The following is a 23,624-nucleotide window of genomic DNA, read 5'->3' as shown; positions in this document are numbered from 1 at the left end:
GGCCGCCCGAATGCCCCACCAGCGCTTGCGCTTATGAGTTTGAACGTAAATCCACGTGATTTATGCATATCATTTCGATGCTGTTCATATATTTATGGATATTAATGTATATTGTATAGTATTCTATGGAGGCTAGTATTTATTCGTTGCTTGGATCACTGTACGGCTCTCCAACACTGTTCTGACTGCCCATCCATAATGGTGGCATGGGTATACTCTCCAAAACACTTGAAGAAAGCAGTTGATTTCCAACGAATCCCCGCGGGCCAGAGTCCTGTTCACTTCTGGTATTCCTAATAAACCTGTCTGCTGGTTGTGAAGACTCAACCTGTACAACCGGTTCCTGTGGTATGGAGGGGTTTGAATCCCGCCGTGTTACGGGCGAGGATTCCGGTACGATATCAGTCAAAGTCTTCAAGTCTTGAGAGTTCGATTGAGGTTGGGTTTCAGATTGGGTTTGCGTCTGCGTCTGCGTTTGAATTGATTGGTGATCTGTCTGCAATGGATGGCGCTGGATAGCCAGTGGTGATTGTGTTTGAGTCGTGTCTGTCATAATTTGCTGAGCGCTGTTCTCTTTTTCCTGTGGGAAGAGCTCGGCCAGTGCTTGTGTATCCATAGAAGGAATGGGTTCGAGAGGGTATTGAGTAGAATGGTGTGGGCGTCGATAACAGATCGATGCATCGGATGACAGGTCTGGATATGACGGCCCGGTTTCGTTATCGGGCCCGGAAGGAATGCTAGGCGAGGGAAGTTTTTGGGAATCATAACGTTGAGAATCTTGAATATCTTCGATGGGGTCGTCGTCATCGTTAAATAGTTTCGGTTTCTGAGATGAAGGAGGAACAGACAGGTCGTCATGAGTTTCGCCATAGTCCGACTCAGCATCGGTCTCATATACAATGGTTCTCTGCGTATTGGGCGGACGATTTCTAGGCGTGGTTTTCGGGTCATCTGCATCATCAGATAGGATATTATTTCGAGATGTCGGAGGAGCTGGAAAGCCGGGTAATGAGGCCTGATCGGAAGGGGATGATGCACGGTCTAGACTATGCAGAGCCTTTTCCTCCACAGAACCATGTTGTTCTTCTTTTACCAGACGATCGACTGGTAATACCTGTCCCAGTGGGGTGCGATTTATCCCACGGAACTGCGAAGGCGAAACAAGTGCGAACCCAGGGCTCTCCGGTGATTGCGAGGACGGTACCTCAGATTTAATCATCTTCTTCGGCGTCACAAGCCCTCGAGACAACTGCCCTCCAGAAAAAATACTTCCAGGATTGAAGTTGTCTTTCGAATAACACTCGTCGATTAACCTCCGTCTCTTGACTCCATCCTTTTGTTCCTCTGTAGACTTTAGCGCTTCCGCCGCACTGCGCCGATGCGCCTCACGACTCTCCGGATCCCTGTCTTTCTTCGGACTATAGTATGTATATTCTAGCTTCACATCATCATCAGGCTCGATCTTCAAATACCGTCGTACATAATCCATCTGCGTAAGAGTCTTATCCCGTTCCTTCGGCTGCTTGTCCTTTTTATTACTCTCCCGGACGCTACCGCCGCTTTTCCTCCGGCCAGAGCCCTTCTCTGCACTACTAGGTTTTGGTGTACTCCTCCTTCGTCTAGAGACGTCCGTATTCGCCATTAAGTCTTGCCCAAATCGAACACCACGGGCTGGCTGTGTCCGCGAAGACGGCGCTGGTTGGTAATTGGCATCGTTCCCAGAGTCATCCGATATCTCGATCACGTCGCGGGTGTTGATATTGGTGTTTGTATTCGTATTTGGTGTATCATAATGCTGCACATTAGCTTCTGCATCGATATAATCTAATAGATCATCGTCGAGGTTGTCGTCCTCCAAATCCGGGTGCCGTCTTGTTGCCACCCAATCTATCTGTGTAAGCGTAGACTGTTGCCGGCCCAGCGAACCGGAGAACGGGTTTTGTTTCCGTGAGGAGTTCAATATCGGGTGCGACGATGCGATCGGTGTTTGAGTCCTTTTTCTGGCTGCTGTTGTTGATTTCGAATTCGAGGGTCTTGAAGATGAGGGTGCGGTGATTCTGGCTGGTGCTTGGTATTCGGTTGGGCTTGTCTGCGCGTTTGTATCGGAGGTGTCCTTTCGTCTCATCGCAATAGGGGTCTATATATGGATCGAGGTATCGTAGGGAAACATTAAGAATTGGAGGTTCGGGAATGAAGGATTCCTTATCGGGAAAACCGCGCGCGACGCGTCGCTGATAATGCTAATTGGTCCGTGCACTGCCCTATAGATCCTGAGTGCTCAGAAAATCTACTTCGTACGATATAAACATTTTATGTGAATTAATAGATTGAAAGAATTTATTCTATACAGATAGTTGTAGTATTCAACATATATGCGAGTAAAGTACACGGAACTGATTGAAGAGCCTACATCAGCCACTCTGGAATTGCGTCCTTGTCTTCAGGATCCTCTGACAACAGTGAACCTTCTTCATTATCGTTGTGCTCGCTTGAATTGTCTTCCTGGGATGCTCTTGATCGTGCTGGAGATATATCCCTTGGGGCTGTATCCTCGCTGATAGCTTTTGAATCCTCTGTTGCTGTTGGGTCTGTTGGAACTGTACCGGGTGGATTGTCGTTGTCCTTAAATACATCCTGTTCATGAGTTTCCTCTCCAACTTCCGGCATGGATGATGCGGTTCCAGCAGTATTGTGGATACTGCCACCAGGGTTCATGCTGCCAGTAGAGTTTGGCTTGTTGTGTGGGACAACAACGAGGTTAAAGTGGGAAAGCTCCTTCCTATGTGCAAGATGCGTAAATTCTGTATTACAGACAGTGTTCAACGGCAATGAAGGCTGTAATTCAGCTATACCTTGAGGAATTTCTTTAGGTGTAGATCCCCCACCAAGAGCTTCGTGGTCTTCAAACCCGGGTTCTGGTTCGAAGCCTCCGCCTCCATGCATAGGCGAGTCCGGCTCTGTACCATCTCTGAAAGTTGATACCGGACGGGGGCTGCTGAAAGTTTGATCTGGCTCGGGAAAGAAGCCACCGCCGCCTTTTTCAGACCCTCCGTAGCTGGCATCATCTGTGTCAATGCCAGTTTCATCTTTGCCTTCTTCACCTTCGACAGCATAGCCTTTAACTCTTTCAGCAATACGAAGCTTGAGCAGGAAGTGCTTCCACATTCCTAATACTTCTGCGGATTTCACTCCTTGCTCAGCCTGCAACCGTTCATGTTCAAGATTATTCAAGACTTCTTCAAGAGCTTCGCAATATTCACTTGCCACGATAACACCCCGAATAACCGCTGTTCCATGGCGCCCTTTGAAGTCAAAGCCTGTTACAGCATCGGCATAGTCAATGCCGAGTATTTTTGCAGCCTGTGATGCGGCAGGGTGGTTTATGTGAACACCACCTGGCGGAACCATAGTTGACGTGTAAATATCTAGATTTCCGTAGACGTTCTTGGGTACTTTACCCTGAATGACGGGTGGAGGTATGTATATGTTCGTCTGGAAGTAAGCATATACAGGGACCTCGATGATGCCATTTTCATCATCGTCATTGATGCTGAATTTGTTTCGATTTGCCCGAACACGTTTAAGAGGTTGCTCGCCGATTATGATGTCTCGTCCCAGACGGTACCATCCATCCGCACTTCGACACGCGTGAATATCAGTGCGACGATAAACTGGCTCCAGCTTCTGGCTTTTCGAGCTAGATTTACCTAGACTGACTTGTCCGATCACTCGTTTCGGGTAAACGACCTCATTTCGACGAAGATGCCGCTCGAGTGCATAAATTGGGTGATTCTTGAAGTCTTGCACATTTCGTGGCATGGGCTCAGCAGCCACCTTGGCGGTCAACTCGCTCACTTCGGCCTCGTCACGCTCCTCCGGGAATGGCTTCTCGTAGTATCTTAGCGCTCTTCCCCACCATTGCTCCCCATTCCGAGTATTCTCGACTCGTAATTTGCGGGTTTTTGCATTGAAGGCCTTTGCGTAGCGCCGAGTCACATCTCTTGCCGAGGCATCCTCTTCAAACGCAACAACGTAACTCATGATATTATACTGATCACTAGCGGGAGGTTCAAACTTGGAAGATTTCGCAAGTGACTTGGTCACCAAGGGGTCAACAGGGATCCATTTGTGGACCGCTTCGTTGTAGGCTTCGACCCAGAATACGGGATAGGACGATTCTTTGAGGCTTGGGCGTGGTCCTTAAACATGTCAGCTGACGCTAATTTCCTTTCTAAGAGTCCCACATATCACAAACCTGTGCGCACAGGTGCCTTTGGGGCATTAAATGATGATGATGATGATGATGACGATGCAAACTGTGGCTGCCCAAGCCTTCTTTTTCGTGGAGCTGGATTTGGAGTAGCATCGGGTTGTGATTGTTCATCAACTTCATTTTCATCGGCTGAAATAATAATAGATTGCGACTCTGGCCTCTTCGGTCCACTTGTCGTTGCACCAGAAAATGGCAGCGGCTGCAAAGAGCAAACCAACCGAGCTTCCACAGCTACTGATCGCAGCAAAGCGCAGAAAAGCTGTGCGCCAAAATCACGAGATCCTTGCAGTGTCTCAGCTTGCTTCCTGAAGTCGTCTCGCGATAGCATTACCTCCGCGTTGGACAGTATTGCCTCCTAAGCAGTGTTAAACCGGTAATTTTGAATTGCAGGGATCATTTACGGTACCACTCTCTGTTTCAAGGAGGTCGAATCATCAACCCAATGAGCACGCTGCAAGCCGGGTTTAGTAATTTTGAATCTTCTTGTAAACGCCTCGCTAGCCTGGTTTAGCCCGTCAACGAAAGTGATAGATCTAGTATACTGCGGTTTGTCTTCTGCCGGATTCAACAATTCCCTGACTTTCCTGTGTAGCATCTGCTTAAGAAAATCCTGGAATGGAGGTTAGAAATTAATCGAGCTGCTTGGCATAATATATGCATACCTGCACCAGCTCGTCGTTGCACCAGAGATTTCGGTTATGCACATGGCCAAGAAGGCAAAGAAGGTGAGCCTTGTGGATATCTAACCGTAGCTTTTTCTCAGCTCCAGTGACTGGCTTACGCCGCGAGACAATCCTTTCCCCAGTATCCTTATGCTGGCCTAAAGTGATCTGAAGTGGTTCATCTGCGGAATAGGGAGCTGTCTGGATTGAGTTTAACGGAGTCTGTTGAATATCGATTTCTTCCCACTCCATGTCTGACTCTTCCGAAGCAGTGGAGTCATATGCAGTCTGTGTTTGCCTGCCTACATCCTCATTTGTTTCCGGCAGGTTCGCTTCTTGACCGGTGGACTCGTGGTGGGAAGAATTACTTGTCCTTTCCCCAACTTTCCGCCTCTTACTAGATCTGCCCGCTTCAGCTTCTTGGGATTCCCGGGCTTCAGCTTCAGCCAGCATCTCCCGGTACACCTCTGGGACCTTATCGTCTCGTTCCTGGCGTCTGGATTGACGGCCACGAGTTGCTGCGACCCTGTTCGAGCGGGCAGGAGCTGTACGGCGCACCATAACAAGATTGGTACTCAAACTTCATGGGTAACTCTCTTAAGCCGTTGATATCTTGACCTATCCCTGTTTGCTTGAGGCGATTTCGAAGGGGGTTGGTAAATCGTAAAGACCAAACCTACGCATCCTCTATGGGCCAGTTAAAGTACCCTTCCTTTATCGTTGTATCGCGATGTGCAAAATCCCCACAGGGACATGAAGGTTGAAGCACATCCCGAAATTCCCAGCTAGGTAAGATGCGTCATATCGGGGGAACTGATTTTCCGAGTATTATCGAGCTATCCGATAAGGGATAATAAGTGTCTGGGGGATTTCATGCTGTTGACAGCCACGCAATCCATTTTAAAGTACCCTGTAACCCTCTGTTTGAACTAAATGGCTTTAGTGGTGGGAGTGAAGAAGTGTCCTGACTAGTTGCGCTGATGGGCGGTATCCAGCAGCGCTTATCGGAAGTTCAAGATACGATGTATGCTATACTGGAGCTCTACAGAAGAATGTAGCTTGATATCAGAACAATATCTGACAATCCATTGATCTTTTCATGATGAGTACCCCTATATACCTGATCAATCAGACACGGGAGTCCAAGTACAAGCATGTACTTTTGCTGAATGTAGCTTATGAGTTCAGCATGACATCACAAGCCATACACATGACTCTCAGCAGTGATAGAGAGCAACAGAAAAGAATTTCTGGTTCTAACCCATCTATCATCTTCAGCCCCAAGTTCAATACAAGCCATGCTCTCACGATCCTTGAAGCTCAGCAGATCGCTGCCTCTAGTGCGCCCAGTGCTTCCGTGCACTAGCCGTCGCTTTTTTGCCCAAGTCTCCGATGTGAGAATTCCTACGGTAAGATTCCTTGATAGATTCGGTTAAAGGCACAGACAGCTGACATAGTTTGATATATAGGAAGATGACAGACCCTTCGAAGTCCCATTACCAGAAGACAGTTTTGAAACATATCACCTCGACCCACCGCCGTACACGATCGAAACGACGAAAAACCAACTCAAAAAACTATACTACGATATGAATGTGATAAGGTTGGAAGAAGCGCCCAAGAATAGCATTTGCTATTGCTAATGCATCGCAGACGAATGGAAATCGCTGCTGACAGTTTATACAAAGAGCGAAAAATCAGAGGATTCTGTCACCTTTCAACAGGACAAGAAGGAGTGGCAGTTGGAATTGAGCATGGGATTACCAGAGACGATAAACTGATCACAGCGTATCGCTCCCATGGCTTTACGTTGATGCGCGGAGGCACCATCAAGTCCATCATCGGTGAGCTTCTTGGGCGACAAGGCGGTATATCATATGGAAAAGGAGGCTCGATGCATATGTTCTGTAAGAACTTCTTCGGAGGAAATGGAATTGTCGGCGCTAGTGTGCCTGTCGGTACTGGTATTGCTTTTGCGCAGCAGTATGATGAGAATCCGACTATTACCTTTAATCTTTTTGGAGACGGGGCGGCAAATCAGGGCCAGGTGCACGAATCATATAACATGGCCAAGCTTTGGGAATTGCCCGTGATTTTTGGATGCGAGAGTAAGTCACATACATATAGTGAAGGTAATGAGACACCTTCTAACTGAGCTTGCAGACAACAAGTATGGGATGGGAACGTCGGTTGAGAGAGCATCAGCAATGACCGAATACTACAAGCGCGGACAATACATCCCCGGTCTCCGGATCAACGCGATGGATGTACTAGCCGTCCTGGCATCCACAAGATTTGCCAAAGACTATGTGCAATCCGGCAAAGGACCGCTAGTATACGAGTACCTCACCTACCGGTACGCAGGACATTCAATGTCCGATCCAGGAATCGCATATAGGACCCGAGAGGAGCTGCAAGCGCATCGAGCGAATGACCCAATTACTAACTTCCGAGAGAAATTGATTGAGTGGGGTGTTCTTACCGAAGACGAAGCGAAAGCTGTTGACAAAGACGTCCGTAGCATGATCAACCAAGAGGTACAAAACGCTCTTAACATGCCTGATCCCCCGAACACCTTCGATGTGCTATATCAGGACATTTATGTCCGTGGTAGTGAGCCTCGACAGAGGCGCGGAAGAACCGTGGATGAGACATATTATCAAGGATAGATCGAAACCTTCTCCCATGTAATGCTGTGGACAATTTAATATCATGATGACCATAAGCCATAACAATACATTTAAAGATGAAATAAATTTTTTTTTTTAATACATAGTAAACATTGTCAATAAACATGGTTTAGCATAAACAATGGCCTAAACAAATCCTGCTCTCGCAACCCCAGCGAACTGCATTGCCGAATTTTCTTTGATTCCAATTGGTTCCCTACTTAAACACCTCGTCTGAACCAGACCATGAACTAATATATGCAGCTAGATTGGCGCCCAGAATGTCTTCTTTGCGCAGCAGATAGCCGACATCCAACGCCTGATGCAGCAATCCGGTCTCAAGTATCAAGTGCATGCAACGGGGACGACAATTGGTGTATGACTTGCTTTGAAATTTTCTATTTGAATACACAAGCATGGGCATACTAGCAAGTATTCAGCGAAAAGAAAGACCATGGGACCAAGTCTCGCAGATTATCGGCTTCGCGCATACCCTCATTCACCACCAGGGTATCGTTTGGATCCAGACCGATATACAGATTACGATGATGTGTGTCTTTGTTCTCTCTCATGGCAAGGAGAGGATGTTAATGTTTGAAACAGAACGGACAAGGTCCAGCCAATGGAGAGTTAATTATGTTTTAATGGAAAGGGGCTTTGCTGACGACTGCTGCCATGGCTACGCAGATGTAATACAGAGATTATTCTGAGGACTTGTAGAAGTGCCAGTTTTTTTGGGGTCTGTAATTAGAACGATTGAATTATATAAATAGTGCATAGGGTCCTCATGGGAGTATGGAGTTTCATCATAATATTACAGCGCTAGGTTATTTCTATTGTATCGGGGCAAAGAGCCACCATACCCAAAGACATACTATATTATTAGTATGCAGCTTAAGATACTACTATAACATACTTTCAAAAAGACAAAAATAAATGGAAATCATGCTTTTGCTCAATAGCAATTCATGTGAACTTTCCCAGTTGTGATGCAACTATGACATGACGCTAACTCGGGTTCCGGGGGTGTAACTCCAGATATCCCGGACAAAAAACAACCCTGTTCAAATAAAACAGATACCAGAAAATATATTTCTTATTATAATCAATCTTCCACTATTATGTTCTCCTCATCGAAATCAATTGCAGTCGTAACCGGCGGCGCAGGCGACATCGGCCGCTCAGTCGCAGCGCACCTCTCCACAACCCACGACCTCGTCTTCATCGTCGACATCGACAAACAATTCCTCAGTACAGCCTTGAACTCGAAAGAGCTAGCCGGAAATGAGAAGGTCCAGCCATTCACATGCGACATCGCCGAAGAGACGTACGTTCGGTCTATGGGCGCCATCATCCTATCGCAGGGTCAAGTGCGCACCCTCGTGAACAATGCCGGTGGTACATATGTGGGATCACTAGATAAGATGTCAAGTCAGCGATGGAGGGCCGAGATGTCATTGAACCTGGATGCGACGTATCTGTGCTTCAAGGCATTCGCGGAGTCTATCAAGGAAACGCGAGGGTCGGTGATTAACATCACATCTGTGAATGCACTGTCTGTATTCGGGAACCCGGCATATAGCGCTGCTAAAGCTGCTCTCATCAACTTTACCAGGTCGATTGCTGTGGAATATGGCAAGTTCGGGGTCCGGGCTAATGCTGTCGCGCCGGGGACTGTCTTTACGAAAGCGTGGGAGGCCAAAGCTCGTGCAGGCAATGATCTTTTCGACAAACTAAAGGAGTGGTATCCGTTAGAGCGCATTATTCAGCCGGAAGATGTCGCAAATGCTGTGGCTTTTCTCGCTAGTGATCAGGCAGCTGCTATCACGGGGGTCTGTTTACCAGTCGACTGTGGGTTATTGGCTGGACAGCCTTCTGTCGCTCGTGCCTTTGCGCAATCTGAGGATTATTGATGTTGGTCTTGGTCTGTTCTCGAAAATGCCTACATACATGTTTTCTCCTAGGCCGGTGCTTCCAAGGTGAATGTGGCTAGATTTCGCATAGAGATAAGGGCCACTCTTGCTGGATGTCAAAAGTGGAAAGGTCCCGGAGGGACATTCAGGTTCATTGCTTTCTTGGGTGTTCTATATATACACCGATCCTATTGTTGTAATATGATACAGAATGACCATGAGCACATTTCTCGGGCACGAAAACTAGCGGGAGAGGTTGGTCTCTTGAGGATCCGGTAATGACATCGGATAATGTGTGCAAGCTGGTGATTTTCGAAGATCCTGTAACACAGGGGTTGTTATTGCAATGGCAATCTTAATATATATCAAATCCTGCTGTGGCTTGTCGCAGGTATGCATGATGACAATCATTGCTACACATATTTGGTAATGCAAATGTACTCAAGGGTAGGGCTGAATTACTCTATTATCCCTGTATCCCTCTAACGAACACCTCTCACAGATATGGAATCCTTGTTTTCCGGTATATGCATATGCCCATACGAGTAACCATGTGCAAGTATGGTACGGAGTACCTTGAAGTGCAACTCTAAGTGCATTCGCATAGTTTCTTCATTTTTTTCCAGGGGTTAGTAGTCTGTTCTATTGTAGTCGATAATTCAGATGGCTCCTGCGCTGTTACCGCAGCCCCGGAACGCCTTGCCGCTTGTCGGATCTATTCCATAATGAGAAAATCGAGGGAGGCGCTACATCGTGCGAAGAGGAGACTGCTTGAAGACCCTGGAAGATGGCAGTGAAAAACAAAAAACAAAAACGAGAGCACATCTTCAAAAAAGTAAAGCATATCACTACGTCTAGTTATCTGCTATAGTATGGCGGGAAGCAAACTCGTGTATGAATGCCGAACAAAGTTGGTCCCAGCAGTTTGGTTCCGCTTCTTGTGTACCCGGACCACTCGCCAGGGGTATTATTTTGTATTATTTTTATTTCTAAAAATTCAACTTTCCTCCGGTCTTCCGTGCAATGAAGTCCTACATCCATTACCGAATACAGTATCCGTGCACAGTATGTATCCGACCATGACAGGTGCCACGGCTGTCAGTTAATTAAATGCCGGACCCAGAAGGAAAGGCGAAACGAGGGGGTGCCTCAGGTTTTGATTACTAGTTGACGGAGAACTCCGGTTGCCTGGTTGCCTTGTATGAGATAAATACACATAGATACGACCGTTGAGATTGGCCTACCAACCGTCTCGTTTACCTGAGGCAAAGTAATCCTTTACTAGTGCTCACTACGCCGCAGCACTTCGTATTGTGGCAACTATGTCCTTGAAACCGAAACGGAAAATTGTAGATCAATGCAATTCGCGGCTAAAAGGGTTGATTCCTTGGTTCCCTTGTCAACTCCTTAATCGGCCCGGCCGAGATAGCATGCATTATTATCTCTTGCGTTTCGGAATGAATAGGACCTGTCTAAATGGGGAGTGGTGAACGCTTTGGGTATAATATCCGGATGGTGAGCATCATTCGTGCATTGGACATAGGACTTCTCCGTGCATTCTGTATGTACTCTGTCTGTGAGTGAGGCCTTCTTCTCCAACCACGGCCTACGGATACTCCGTGTTAGCACTCCGTATGTATGTAGTAAAAAACTGACCCCAACCTCAACCGACCCGGCGGGAAGAATTTGTCATAGCAAAGAGACGGGACTGCCGATGGAGAACTCTGACAAGGTATTTGTGTTCACAGCGAGCACGCAGAGTGGCCCAGCTAGTGGATAGACTTTGTCCGTCTGGTTCGCGTACCAAGGAATGGAAAAATGCAAAAAAGCAACGCTATTAGAAATCGGTCGGGGTGGGCAGCGGTGGAGATCGTGTTCCGACAGTGTGGTTATATTATGATAGGGGAGGTTTATTATTACTTTTTCTTTTTCTTTTTCTTTTTCTTTCGCCCTCCAGCACCACGAAGGGTATGGCGTGTATTCTTCTACCTGTATCTACCTGTATGTTAGTACAATACTGTAGCATTATTACGTGGTCAAATCAGAACAAACCCCGAATAATGCAACAGGGGTCTTTCCGGTCTTTCTCCGATAGCAACTCTGGTCGACGCCGGGTACTCATAACTTTGGTACGTACTGAGCGTATGTATCCGGCAGTTTGGCACCAACAACCATTGGTCTCCGGTTGCGGGTGATCTTTCAGCTTCAAACTTTGTAAATTATATATCCATACTTTGCCATAGATATGGAGATTCTTATGAGTGCTATTGATGAGGTACCACGGTCCTCTGCTTGCAGGTAAACAGAGACCCCCGATTGTACCATATGTGCTCTGTATCGCGGAAGACTAACCCGAGTATAAATAGCAGAAATATATCCAGAGTACGAGTACATACGGTTTCCAGTGCGTCGTAATGAAAAAAAAAAAAAAAAAAAGAAAAAAAGAAATTGAACCCGATGGCCTGGAACGCCCGTGCTTTTAGCTGCCGGGACTTATCAGGGGTTTTGTCTTCCTAGAGTCATGGTACGGAGTAGACTTCCAGGATACCGTCTCCTAGCGGAATTATTTCACCTGGGGCTGCAGGTCAGAGCAGAAAGTTCCGACTAGAGAGTCTTGGAAGGGATGAGAAGAGGCCAAAAAAAAAGTGAATTACGACTGGGTGTAAAAAGAAAGTAAAAGGGTAATTTTCACCTTTTGGAACCACTGGATCGTCTTCGGCTGCCAACAAACTTAATCCAATCTGCCGGGAAGGAGCATTTTGTACTGATTCTCTTATTTTCCATTTTCCCTGCCATATACCCTCCATTAGGTTGCTTAGTGTTGCCAGTTAAAGCACCCTGGAGCGTATATGTGATTCACACTATAGTAACTTACCAAAGACCTTAAATATTTCTCCAGATCCGTGGGAACGGATCCGACTCTTTTTACTATTTCCAGTCGGACGGACTCTTACCTATTATTTACAACTATATTCCTTCATTTTTTATTTTTATTTTTATTTTTATAATTTTTTATTTACATTTATTACTGAACAGAGGAGTACTATTCCGTACACACATAGAAACTTCACCTCCTCCTACTACTGACTCCTCCCCCCCACAACACCACTCAAGAGGGTTTTGGACCGACAATCCCAATGCTCACTCGGCCCATCCGTAATAGAATGAGTGCAAGCCCTGAGGTAAGCTTGTTATCGAAGAAGGCGTCCTTTTATTTTTTGCTATTAGCCCATTTCCTACCCTTTTTGATTTTTTGATTTTTTTTATGTGGTCGTTGTTGTCGTGCCTTGACCTATAGGAGTGCTGACGGAACGGAAAAAATGTCTCAACAGTCGAGTCAAGACTTGTAAGTTTTCTCTTTTCCTTCTCTTCACTTTCACATGGTCATGGCACTTGTTTCCAGTCTCTCAGACAGACATCAGCTCACAGCCCTGATGACAGTGACACGCAGTCGTTGACGGCCAGTGTGACGGACTATCCCATCGAACATGGACGGCGGTACCATAGATATCATGAGGGTGGTGCGTTCTCTCGACGAAGCTGAAGAATTAATAGCAGATGGCAGAACTAACCAGCAACCACATAGCCTACCTCTATCCCAACGACGAGCAGGAACTCGATCGTTTAGATATGCAGCACCATATGTTCAAGCTCATCAACAAGGGTCGCTTGTTCTTTGCCCCCGTGGAGAATCCCCAGCGGATTCTCGACATTGGTACGGGCTCCGGTATCTGGCCGATGGAAATGGGTATGCTTCCTCCTCTTCCTTCTTTTGATGTTCTTGAAAGAACACCCTTTCTTACGATTCCCCCTAGCATCCATCTTTCCACAGACCGAAATCGTAGGCACAGACCTCTCACCCGTCCAGCCGACAGAAGTACCCGAAAACGTCCATTTCCTCGTCGACGATGCCACCGAAGATGACTGGTTATGGGAACATGACCATTTCGACTTCATCCACATCTCCCACCTGTCGGGATCTCTGCCCTCGTACAAAGCCTTGCTCTGCAAGGCCATGCGTCACCTCAAACCCGGCGGCTACATCGAATGCCACGAGCTCGACCCCATGCCTCGTTGCGACGATGGCACAATGCCACCAGGAAACCCAGATGGCTTCTGCGATTATGCCCTGTATGACTGGTTCGATCTCAATGTGCGATCGGGCCAGGCGTCGGATCCGCCTAGGCAGTTCCGGGTTGCTCCCCGTATGGCCCGGTTCATGAATGATTTGGGGTTTGTTGATGTACAGACTCGCAAGTCCATGCTGCCCACTAATTCATGGCCATCGGATCCACATCTGAAGAATATCGGCTCGTGGAGCGAGACCAATTGGCTCGAGGCGTTGTCGGGTTGGTCGTACAAGCCCCTGATGATCCTGGGTTGGTCGAAGCCTGAGATTGAGGTCTTTCTCGTCGAGGTGAGGAGGAGTATCCAGAACCGTGACATCCATAGCTACACAGAGTATCATGTGGTGACTGGGAGGAAGCCACTTCCTGGGGAGCAAGGGCCTTGACCTCTGCCCTTTCCCTCTTTTACCCCAACACCTGGAGACCTGTTGCCTTCACAAAAGCGTAATACTCTTCTTTCCATCTTGCTCAATTTCTTTTCTTTTCTCTAGTCTTTTCTTTCTTGTTCCTGCTTGCATTAGCATAAGATACCACTGGTTAGAGAGAGTTCATGCATGGACAGGCGTGCAGGCTCTGCATTTTGTTTATATCGATCTCATATACACGCGAGAATCAACAGTAGCTATTACAGCACCAGAGCCATGAAAATAACATTCAATTTGCTTCTCCCCTCGTTCAAAATAACTGTATCCCGTAGACCATAAAGCAAGCCTTGGCACTAACCCTCCGATATGCTGACTAACCACCTGGTCCGAGCTCTGACGAACCATCGCTCGTTAATCGACGACACCTGACGGGCCTAAATCACCAGCAAGCCGACGGAAAGCAGACAAGAGCCAATTCAATCCCAGTACCACGAAAACAGAAGGCCAATTCAATGCCCACCGGACCTCGCCCACATGTCCTTCGGTAGGCATGCCTATAGGCATGCCTCTTCCGCGACAGCACCGTTAATCACCGATCACGTCTGGATTAGCGACGATTTCCTCGCGACGGCGTTTCGACGATTCGCGAATGGTGGTAATACTGGGCGAAAACAACAGCGGCGGTATGAGAGTCGGGCTCCCGGTCCGTTGGAGGCGAGGAGGCGGTTGGCGAAAAGGAGGAATACGGCGTTGGCGAGTATTGCGGGGTCTGGGCCATTGGGGGATATTTCGTGCTTGTTTGGGAGGAATGGGAGGGAGCATATGAAGTGGACAGATACGAGGGAGAAGAAGGGGGAGGATCAGGCACGGGTGGATATGGAAGATCAAGGTGAGTTTGTTAAAATTGGAGGTTAATTTTTGTTACGCGGGACTGACTGGCTTTCTGATAGGCATGCAGCCTTTGGTTCCGCTAGGTGATGCTTTTCCGTTTTATGAGAAGAATACTGGTCTGAGTGGGCTGGGAGGCTCGCCGGCTGAAGTTGTAATAAGTGATAGCGCTGCTCGGGAGAAGTTCCTGGAGGAATACTTGGAGAGCAATTGGTCGACGGCAGCTATCAAGGGGATCCTCAACGAGTTGGATATTAATCTGCAGTATGAGCCGGCTTACAGTCGCAAAATAATGAGCTACCTGCTCACCAAGTCGGTCCGTACAAAAGCTGTTGATGGATCATTATTTCGTTTCCTGGACGATTTGACGTTAAATATCAGAGGCGCGGGGAACTATGCAGCTGCTGTCGAGCATCTTGCCCATCATGAAACCCGCTTAAACCAGAGAAGCGGCTGTCTCAGTGCGATTGCTCGCGCGCTGGAACTTGGAACAATCCCGCCTGATGAGATTCGCGCTATTGTTAAGAGAATTCCGAAGATCCGTGGCGTCAAGCCTAATCCGAAGTATATGATTGACTGGTACCAGCAAATGTGGGATGCAATTGGTCGCTGCGATATATTTACGCATGGTGATTTGGACGCGGGGACTGTGGATGCTTGGCTGGAGATACTGGAGCAGCGGCACTCAGCTGCAGGCATGGATTTGGCCTTGAAAATAATCCAGAAAACTCAAGGGTCGCATTCAGCTTGCTGGTGGGTACCGAGGTTCATCATGCGATGGTTGGATCTGCAAGTAAAGATGGGTTCTGAAGTTGATGGAACTTTTGTCTCTGAGCTCTTGGGCCATTTCGACCCGAACCTCGCGTCGGAGTATATGATCCGCGTAACTGAAAACCTGACCTTTTCAGAGAAAAATCATCATAGGAGGTTGCTTCTGGAAAAGTGGCAAGACTGTCTGTTTGAGCTTCAAGATGTGAGGTCTCTTATGTTTTCACCAGCCTGGTTAGATTTGAATTCGCAGAAGGCTGCAACGCCCGACAGCGAGGTTATGGAGCTCTCAACCGACCAGATCATTCTCCGCCTCTGGGTTCTACGAACTCTAAGTGAACACTTCGGACCTCCCTGGAAACGCTCGAAACATATTGATGCACCTATAACCCAACTCTTCGACCGTTACGAATCCATCACCAAACAAGTAGCCGAAGGAGACTTCCTAAGCAACCTCATGAAAGACATTCACGATCTGGACATCCCCTTCAGCAGCCTAATGATGCTAGCTGTGGACATGAAGATCCGCAAGAACATGACCAAAGCCACCCGCAACGCCCTACAACGACTAGAACGCTCCCGAATCTCCTTCGCAGACCTCTTCACAGACCTACACACGTACAACTCCAGCAAATCGCTCTTCTTCAGCTCCTTCGAAGAAACGGTATCCAGGGTCGACGTCTCCAGCGTAGCATTTACCAACCACGTCGTCCATCTCGCCAAAACGGGAGACTCGAAGAGTGTCTGGACGCTCATCCGTCTTCTTCGCGCTCATACACCCCTCAAAATCTCCCTCGCCAAATCCTGGCCTGTTCCGGATACCATTGACCAATCCATCACCATCCCCAATACAACATCAGAACCCCAGCACAACCTTCCAAATCCCCACGATTCCCTCGAAATGATCCACATCCTCGCCATCGTCCTCTCCTGCTCTAAAAACCTCACCCCGCGCCGCTCCTTCCATCTCGTCCACTGGCTTTACGATTTCCTAATGACGCATAATGCGCCTGTAAAGCCCTCGCTTATACGTGCTATGTACCATGCGGGGATTATTAGGTATCAGAGGGAGGGGTTGAGGGTGGCGCCCACGAGATATTTGTATATTTGGGAGTTGGTGAAGAGGTTTGAGGATGCGGATGTTGCAAAGGAGTTGATGGAGGGGCCGAGGTATGGGGTTTCGAATGTGGGTGTTGAGGAGCATGAGTAGTATACCAGAGGAGAAAGAGGGTATACGTTTATATGTATAGATAGCTGCGTCTTGATTCTAGGGCCAGGAGTTACGGAGGATGCCGAAATTAGAGACGAAACTCGTATGAAATAACCATTGATTAAACATCAAATATCATCGTGTATGGTGACAGTCTGCACTTAAGTATCCACATCCATGGCAAGATCCTTGTCCCCAGATACCTCCTCAACAACAACATATTTCTTCATGTCCTCCTTGCTGATAACCTTCTGGTTCAACCAAGCCGTCGTTCCCTTAGGGAAACGGTAATTCCGCTCCTTCTCACCACGCTCGTTCGGCTTCATGTAGTTACGCAACAGCTGCGTCGGTCCATCTTGCTGAATGACACACACATCGACATTGCTGCCGGAACCCAAGTCGTTGAAGATACCAGCCTTGATCGCCTCCGCAGAGAGGTTAACCGCGTCTTCCCGGCTCAAGTTAGGCTTCCACATCGACTCGAACACGGACATGGCCGCCAACGAACCCGAACCCATCGTTACGTAGGGGAGCTTATCTGTCGAACCGTGGGCGTGCACGGTGAACAGGCCGACGCCCGTGGGGTCGACACCCGCAACCACCAGGTACGCACCGATGTGGCCCTGGTATCGGAAGAGGTGTTGCTTCAGCATGGTCATGCAGGTGATGACTCGCGGAGGCCGGCCCGTCGAGAGGGAGTGCAGTTCGACGTTGGAGCTGATCAGGGAGGTTGTGAATTCGGTATCGGCGGCGGTACCGGCTCCGGCACACCAGATCTTGGGCGCGATGTAGTGGAGTTTTTCGCAGTTCTGCAGAAATCAGTTGACTGATCGCTTTATTTTATGTCCCTGTAGTCGGTTTTAGGACTGTATCGTACCTTGTCGGCGACAATAGGACCGCTAGTAGCTCTGGTATCTGCTGCAATCTGCGGGCTCGTTAGCTCCAGACCATCAACTCACCATTATTGTATGAACATACCACAACACCCCCGTCATAACAACAACCGACAATTGTAGTACCGGTGCTAGTAGCCTTGGGAAGAGGCACACCTCTGGCGTGGAGAGCCACATTGCGGTTGTGGTTGGAGAAATCGAAGCCCGCCATGATGACGGTGTAGCGTGTACGACGGAGGAAACGGGGTCAAATAAAAAAGGGTTATCGCAGAGATCCCTAAGGACGGTCAGACAAAAGGGATTAAAAGAGCAGTTAATGAAGATGGGAGAGAGTTGGAGCTGGAGCAGCGTCGGTGATTGGGAGTTGACGATGGACGGCGAGAGGTCGAGCTGGAGTGACGACAAGTTATCAGTGCCTCATTAATGCCTTACCATTAAGGCATCAAGAGCATCCGCTGTTTTTGTCCTCGTCGGCACGAAAAAGCATCATTTTGGTAGACCTCATTCATTCCTCTGTTAATTTTCCTCCCTTTGAGCGCCCAAGCACGACGTTTTGGTTGCATTCGGATCTTTCAAATTCATTGCATCCGGCTCCCCGATTTTCTTGTTTGCCCTTGACTCTTCCCGTCAAGGGGAGGTCGTCGAGTTTTTTGCGCGTACTTGGTAGCTCTACTATCGGAGTCTCCAAGCACTCCAGCGTCGCTCCTTTCCTCCTCGTCGCTACAGGACGTTCGCTCTCTCCATGATCTAGGATTAAGCAGACACCAAGGCGACCATTCCCATTCGATTTCAGCCAACCTTGACAGACGCAGAATGGCGTTCAACCCTAGCGGAAACATAGAGCTGGGCTCGGAGCTCTCAGATGTTTTTACGGATGTACGTTTCGCGTTTTCACTATGTACCTTGGTCTGTTGAATCATGGCTAATAGGTCATTGGAACTAGGATGTCGGTTTCAAAGGCGTATCCGGTGATAGTAACGTTCAGCTCCTCCCGATTCCCTGGCCTTCCGATGCCCTTCCAGCCCCTTCCTGCTCGCTTTTAGCTGTCGCACCCACCAAAGGCATCGTCGTCGGTGCCGGCCCGGACTCGCTCGCTATAACTAGCTCCGAATCAGTGCGAAAGGCTATTTCCGCCCCGACCGGAGAAGAAAAGATCCAGACGAAATCGTTCCAACCGCAGACTACGATCCCTTTGCCGGGGCGACCTACACATGTGGCTTTCGCATCAGGTGACAGTGCGTTGGTGTTGACGACGGAAAATGGAGCACAATTGTCAGTCTTCGAGACGGCGGGCTTATTGCAAGGGAATGCGCAACCGGCCTTGTCTATCCCGACGAACGGCGCCACCTTCCGAGCTGTCGTGCCTAATCCTAGCCCGGCCGGCGACGCCCACTCGATGCTTGTTGCTCTCGTCACGGTGAATGGTGAGCTTCTTATGGCGGATCTGAAGGGGGGTAATCTCGTCGCGGGATCTAATGGTCCGATCCTGAAAACCGGGGTTAGCTCGGTTTGTTGGAGTAACAAAGGCAAGCAACTGGTTGCTGGACTTGTGGACGGAACTGGATATCAGATGGCCCCGGATGGTGCGCAGAAAGATGCTATCCCACGTCCTCCTGACCTTGAAGGGGAATGTCACAGTGAGTATGGCCGATAACACCCCAGAATAACTTCGTTTGACTAACTATGCTGCAGTCTCTTCTATCGCTTGGCTTGAAAACGACATTTTTTTAATGATCTACACACCTAATGCAGCCGAAGATGATATGGGACAGAATCCACCGTCATCCTACTATATCATCACACGACGAAAGCAAGCACCTTTCTTGATTCAGAAAATGCCGGAATTATGCGGACCCTTTGGCTTTAAGCGCACGCCGGCCTATCAGTTCATTGGACGCCTGAGGGATTACAAACCACACCTGAAAGACGTCCTTGTCATCTCTTCGACCGCATCTACCGACGTGGGCCTTGTAACCCGAGCCGATAAGCCATTGTCAAACGACGAATCTGCCCAGGGTACCGTCAACCTTTTCACGACAACCGAAGTTAGTGATGACACAAAGCGAGCATCCCTTCCGTTGAAGGATTCTGTTGACGAAACCTCTGTGATCGGTTTGGGAATTGACCTCACCAGCACTGAAAAGGTCGTGTCGCCCATTCAAGGTGAAGACATTCTCGAGAGCTCTACGCCCTTGCCGAACGTCCTACTTCTCAACAATGACGGTATTCTTTGCTCTTGGTGGTTCATATATTCAGATGCTATCCGCCAGAACATCCCTTATCAAGGCCTGGCCCCTGCTGGCTCGCAACCGCAACCGGCACCACTACAATCGCAGCCACAAGCACAACCTAAACCTCCAGCTCAGCCTCCGTTTGGACAGTCGGGATTTGGCAGCCCCTCTGCTCTAGGTGTCAATCCTTTTGGTAAACCCTCCACTACGCAGGGTTTTGGCAGCCCTTCGCCTCTGGGCGGCGGTAGTCAAGGCGCTGCTTTTGGGAAGTCCTCATTCGGAACGCCGTCGGGGATTGGAGGAAGCCCTTTTGGCAAGCCCAGTACCATAGGACAAGGGACATCACAATTCGGAAAAACTGGACTCGGCTCGACGCCTGCATTTGGCCAGCCGTCTTCATTTGGCCAACCATCGACTCCTGCCAAGAGTCTTGGTTCTATTGGGATTAACCCTAGTTCCGGCGGAGGATTTGGTTCGTTTGCAAACGCTAGTGCTGGCGGCGGATTTGCTAGCTTTGCTGCCACAAAACCGGGGGAATCTTCTTTTGCTAAGCCAGCCGCCGCATCGCCCTTTGGCCAAACTGCAAGCCAGTCTCCTTTTGCTAGCACAGCGGGCGAATCCTCGTTTGGCAAGCCGGCGACGGGTGAGAGCCCGTTCGCAAAGCTGTCCGGCCCGTCTGCCTTTGGCCAGCCGGATACAAAAACGGCTTTCCCGCCACCCAGCACGGACGCATCGAAGGGTCTGGGTACAGGCAGCTTCCAACTTGGCTCTACGTTCAAGGGTGACGGTACTGCTGTAAACGATGCTCCCAAACCTGACAAGCCTTCTGGTGGTGGAATGTTCAATTTGGGTACATCCTTTGACGAGATGGTGTCAACGCCTGGCAAGACCAGTCCGCCTGTTGAATCTATGGACGACAGGGAAGATCTACCAGCAGAACAACCAGAGCCCGCCAAGCAAGCTGCACCACAACCAGCGCCCTCATTGTTCGGACAGCCGCCTGCACCAGCAGCACCGTCCATTTTCAATGCTCCAAAACCATCCGAACCAGCACCAGCACAAACCAACAAGTCTCCATTCTCAATGTTCGGACCTGGCGTTACTCAAAACAAACCTGCCAGCCCCTTCTCTCCTTTATCCGAGAAAACTGCAACCCCCAAGAAGGAGTCGCCAAAGGAGACTCCCGTTGGCACACCAGCAGGAGAGCCACCATTACCTCCTGACCCCACAAGCAGAGCAACCTACGGACCGGGCGATACATCTGCGTCATCAAATGTGTCCAAGGACTCGGCAGACGAGGCGCCTCTTCCACCAGACTTTGCCGCGAAACCAAAGCCAGCTGCTAAGGAAGAGGCTCCGCTTCCACCGGACTTCACTGCCAAGCCCAAGGCATCAGAAATCAAGAAAGAGGCGGAAGAGGCACCGTTGCCTCCTGAACCAGCCACTCCTACCTCTGTAGCGGGCCCCGCGGAGGATGCAGAGGAAAGTCCTCTTCCTGATGAGTCTGACGCAGATGAGGAAGAGGAACCGGGGTCTGAAAGGGAAGGAGAGGAAGAAGAAGACGAGGAAGAAGAGGAAGAAGAACAGCAAGAAGAAGAGGAAGAAGAAGGCGATGAGGAAGGAGAAGAATCGGATTTCGCTGACAGTGGGGAGGACGTTACTCATGACATCAGCCAAACCGATTTCCAGAGCCCGAAGGCCTCGCTGGAAAGTTCCTTCGAAGAAAAAAGCCCCGCAGGTGGATTGTTCACCAGGGTTTCGAGACCAGAGGAGCAGAAGCAACCTTCTAAAGGGCTATTTGGAGAGATCAACAAACAGCCCTTCTTCCCACCCAGATCTCAAGCCAAGATCGGATCCCCACGGTCACCCAGTCCGATGCGCGCAGCCCATAAGGGTCCATCTAAGCTTGACAGCTATAAGCCTTCTGGTCCCCCCAAGGGCCCTGGAGATGCTCTAGCTTCTCGGAAAGCAGCGCTTAAAGAGTCTAACCAGCGAAAACCTAATGCTGCTGAGCTCGCTGCTCAAGAAGAGCAGGCCCGCTTGCAGGCCGAGGCGCAGCGCCAGGAGGAAGAAGCGCAGGCCCTTTCTGATGACGACGAGGATGAACGACTTCGTGCAGACCTTGCTCAGCCCCTGGAACCAGTGCCTACCCTTGACCCATTCCTGCCCCACCAAGACTACTCTGGCGAGACAGCCAAACCTGGTATTCCTGGGCAAATCGAGAGACTGTACCGGGATATCAACTCCATGGTGGATACTTTAGGAATCAACGCTCGCTCGTTGGCTTCTTTCTTGTTGTACCAGAAGGCGCCGCAGGATGATTCGGACTGGATCGAGACGCTCAAGGGCGACAACCCGGCCGCTGTCCTGGATGAGAAGCTCTTTCTCTCGCAGATCGAGGAACTTGATAATGCAGTCGTTACGCTGGCCGGCTCTCTCCAAAAGCAACGAGTGCAGGGCGTGGAAGCGAAGCTCGACAGCTGCAGAGACCTCTTAGGTAAAGACATTGTGGCTTTGCGGGGTCAATGTGCCAGCATTCGAAAGACACTCGATGCACACGTCGACACCGCAGCTATCCTCTCCGCACCTCTTTCCGCAGAACAAGCCAACCTTCAGCAAGACCTCCGAACAGCATCCACCGCCCTCCAGGCCAGGTTAGCTGACCTGGAAGGAGGAGTATCCCTCCTACGCGCTAAAATCGCTGACGCCCCTCGCGCCGACGGAGCAGCCCCCGCAAAGCGCCCAACAGTCGAAGCCGTTACATCCACCATCGCCACAATGATGAACATGGCCGAGAACAAGAGCGGCGACATCGATGTCCTTGAAGTCCAGCTCAAGAAACTAGGCATCGACACCACCGCACCTTCTGTCAGCCGTAGCCGCGAGGGATCACCGTTTACGACTCCCAGGAAGGGCATGCGGACGTTCCCCACTACGCCGGGCTCTCGGGGGTCTCTCGACGGTAGTTTCAGCGCTTACCACACGCCAGAATCTGCGTCGCGGAGCGTGAACTTCCGCTCCAGCATTACCGGATCTGCAGGAGTAAGCAGACTTCGTAATGTCGAGGGCGTTGGCACTGATGCTGGGGATCTGGTTGGTAAGCAGGAAAGTGAGCGGTGGAAGGCCAAGAATACTCGCAGACAACATCTTGTGGGTAACTTGAAGAAGGCTATTGGCGAGAAGAAAGAAAAAGTGAGAGGTGTGGAGGATATGTAGGATTATCGTTATTATCATGGTCCGTTTTTTTTTTTTTTGAGGTTTACGAGGATGAGGATTGACTGAAGTTGGGAATGAATGATTTTGAGCCTGTGTTTGTATGTACATAAAGTGCAAGATTCTCTTATTTTCTCTTTAATTTTTGATCATCAGCTTCAATATGAACATTTAATGATGGAGCCATTCTTCGCCTTGTATTCATATCAGGTCTACTCATAATTCAGTGATAGCATCACAAAAAGAGCGCTGACATCATCCCAGTGACATCAGCCAACACTCGACTTCAAATACGGACCTCCCCAGCAGAGCACAAACATCTTTCTTCTTCCTCAATCTCTCAATTGAACACAAAAAAGAAAAACAACACAAAACCACCTATCTCAAGTTCAGTACAGTCAATTTAACCTTC

General features: G+C 49.1%; 8 protein-coding genes across 8 annotated transcripts; 5 read left to right on the top strand and 3 right to left on the bottom strand.

The window, feature by feature from the left end:
* Positions 1-83: 83 nt before the first annotated feature.
* Positions 84-2,172, bottom strand: EURHEDRAFT_416983 (uncharacterized protein). The gene has a single exon (XM_040783097.1). It carries the CDS (start codon positions 2,123-2,125, stop codon positions 140-142), a length of 1,986 nt encoding a protein of 661 aa, XP_040634626.1. The 5' UTR covers positions 2,126-2,172; the 3' UTR covers positions 84-139.
* Positions 2,173-2,356: 184 nt separating this feature from the next.
* EURHEDRAFT_416981 (putative DNA repair protein Rad4) lies at positions 2,357-5,680 on the bottom strand. Its single transcript, XM_040783096.1, has 4 exons — positions 4,936-5,680; positions 4,680-4,883; positions 4,256-4,628; positions 2,357-4,199 (listed from the first exon to the last, which is right to left on the bottom strand). Exons 1-4 carry the CDS (start codon positions 5,494-5,496, stop codon positions 2,407-2,409), a joined length of 2,931 nt encoding a protein of 976 aa, XP_040634625.1. The 5' UTR covers positions 5,497-5,680; the 3' UTR covers positions 2,357-2,406.
* Positions 5,681-5,820: 140 nt separating this feature from the next.
* On the top strand, positions 5,821-7,681 carry EURHEDRAFT_416979 (putative pyruvate dehydrogenase E1 component alpha subunit). The gene is made up of 4 exons (XM_040783095.1): positions 5,821-6,344; positions 6,405-6,538; positions 6,589-7,043; positions 7,099-7,681. Exons 1-4 carry the CDS (start codon positions 6,234-6,236, stop codon positions 7,602-7,604), a joined length of 1,206 nt encoding a protein of 401 aa, XP_040634624.1. The 5' UTR covers positions 5,821-6,233; the 3' UTR covers positions 7,605-7,681.
* An 83-nt stretch (positions 7,682-7,764) lies between these two features.
* Positions 7,765-8,146, top strand: EURHEDRAFT_418320 (thiamine-binding protein; the record flags this gene model as incomplete). The annotated part of the gene is made up of 3 exons (XM_040783324.1): positions 7,765-7,836; positions 7,885-7,978; positions 8,052-8,146. Coding segments are annotated over 3 exons (261 nt in total), but the record flags the coding sequence as incomplete, so codon positions are not given.
* Positions 8,147-8,656: 510 nt separating this feature from the next.
* Positions 8,657-9,961, top strand: EURHEDRAFT_416978 (short-chain dehydrogenase). The gene has a single exon (XM_040783094.1). The coding sequence runs from the start codon at positions 8,726-8,728 to the stop codon at positions 9,515-9,517; it is 792 nt and encodes a 263-aa protein (XP_040634622.1). The 5' UTR covers positions 8,657-8,725; the 3' UTR covers positions 9,518-9,961.
* A 2,604-nt stretch (positions 9,962-12,565) lies between these two features.
* On the top strand, positions 12,566-16,875 carry EURHEDRAFT_534029 (class I SAM-dependent methyltransferase; the record flags this gene model as incomplete). The annotated part of the gene is made up of 6 exons (XM_040787274.1): positions 12,566-12,863; positions 12,947-13,038; positions 13,104-13,265; positions 13,333-14,017; positions 14,621-14,879; positions 14,968-16,875. The coding sequence occupies exons 1-6, from the start codon at positions 12,838-12,840 to the stop codon at positions 16,873-16,875; spliced, it is 3,132 nt and encodes a 1,043-aa protein (XP_040634621.1). The 5' UTR covers positions 12,566-12,837.
* A 161-nt stretch (positions 16,876-17,036) lies between these two features.
* pup1 (proteasome core particle subunit beta 2) lies at positions 17,037-17,979 on the bottom strand (the record flags this gene model as incomplete). Its single annotated transcript, XM_040785071.1, has 3 exons — positions 17,037-17,684; positions 17,753-17,800; positions 17,854-17,979. The coding sequence occupies 3 exons, from the start codon at positions 17,977-17,979 to the stop codon at positions 17,037-17,039; spliced, it is 822 nt and encodes a 273-aa protein (XP_040634620.1).
* A 602-nt stretch (positions 17,980-18,581) lies between these two features.
* EURHEDRAFT_406501 (FG-nucleoporin NUP159) lies at positions 18,582-23,215 on the top strand (the record flags this gene model as incomplete). The annotated part of the gene is made up of 3 exons (XM_040780464.1): positions 18,582-18,644; positions 18,712-19,405; positions 19,461-23,215. 3 exons carry the CDS (start codon positions 18,582-18,584, stop codon positions 23,213-23,215), a joined length of 4,512 nt encoding a protein of 1,503 aa, XP_040634619.1.
* Between the last annotated feature and the right edge of the window lie 409 nt (positions 23,216-23,624).

The sequence above is a fragment of the Aspergillus ruber genome, assembly GCF_000600275.1.
Source record: "Aspergillus ruber CBS 135680 unplaced genomic scaffold scaffold00041, whole genome shotgun sequence".
NCBI classification, from domain to species: Eukaryota; Fungi; Ascomycota; class Eurotiomycetes; order Eurotiales; family Aspergillaceae; genus Aspergillus; species Aspergillus ruber.
Note: the sequence above shows the minus strand (reverse complement) of the source record. Positions and strands in the feature narration are given on the sequence as shown.

Coding starts and splice junctions, on each gene's coding strand:
- EURHEDRAFT_416983 (XM_040783097.1), bottom strand. CDS start 2,125: ATGAGACGAAAGGACACCTCCGATACAAACGCGCAGACAAGCCCAACC.
- EURHEDRAFT_416981 (XM_040783096.1), bottom strand. CDS start 5,496: ATGGTGCGCCGTACAGCTCCTGCCCGCTCGAACAGGGTCGCAGCAACT. Junction 4,884..4,935: donor GCAACGACGAGCTGGTGCAG/GTATGCATATAT, acceptor CCTCCATTCCAG/GATTTTCTTAAGCAGATGCT. Junction 4,200..4,255: donor AAAGGCACCTGTGCGCACAG/GTTTGTGATATG, acceptor GACATGTTTAAG/GACCACGCCCAAGCCTCAAA.
- EURHEDRAFT_416979 (XM_040783095.1), top strand. CDS start 6,234: ATGCTCTCACGATCCTTGAAGCTCAGCAGATCGCTGCCTCTAGTGCGC. Junction 6,539..6,588: donor TACGATATGAATGTGATAAG/GTTGGAAGAAGC, acceptor AATGCATCGCAG/ACGAATGGAAATCGCTGCTG. Junction 7,044..7,098: donor CGTGATTTTTGGATGCGAGA/GTAAGTCACATA, acceptor CTGAGCTTGCAG/ACAACAAGTATGGGATGGGA.
- EURHEDRAFT_416978 (XM_040783094.1), top strand. CDS start 8,726: ATGTTCTCCTCATCGAAATCAATTGCAGTCGTAACCGGCGGCGCAGGC.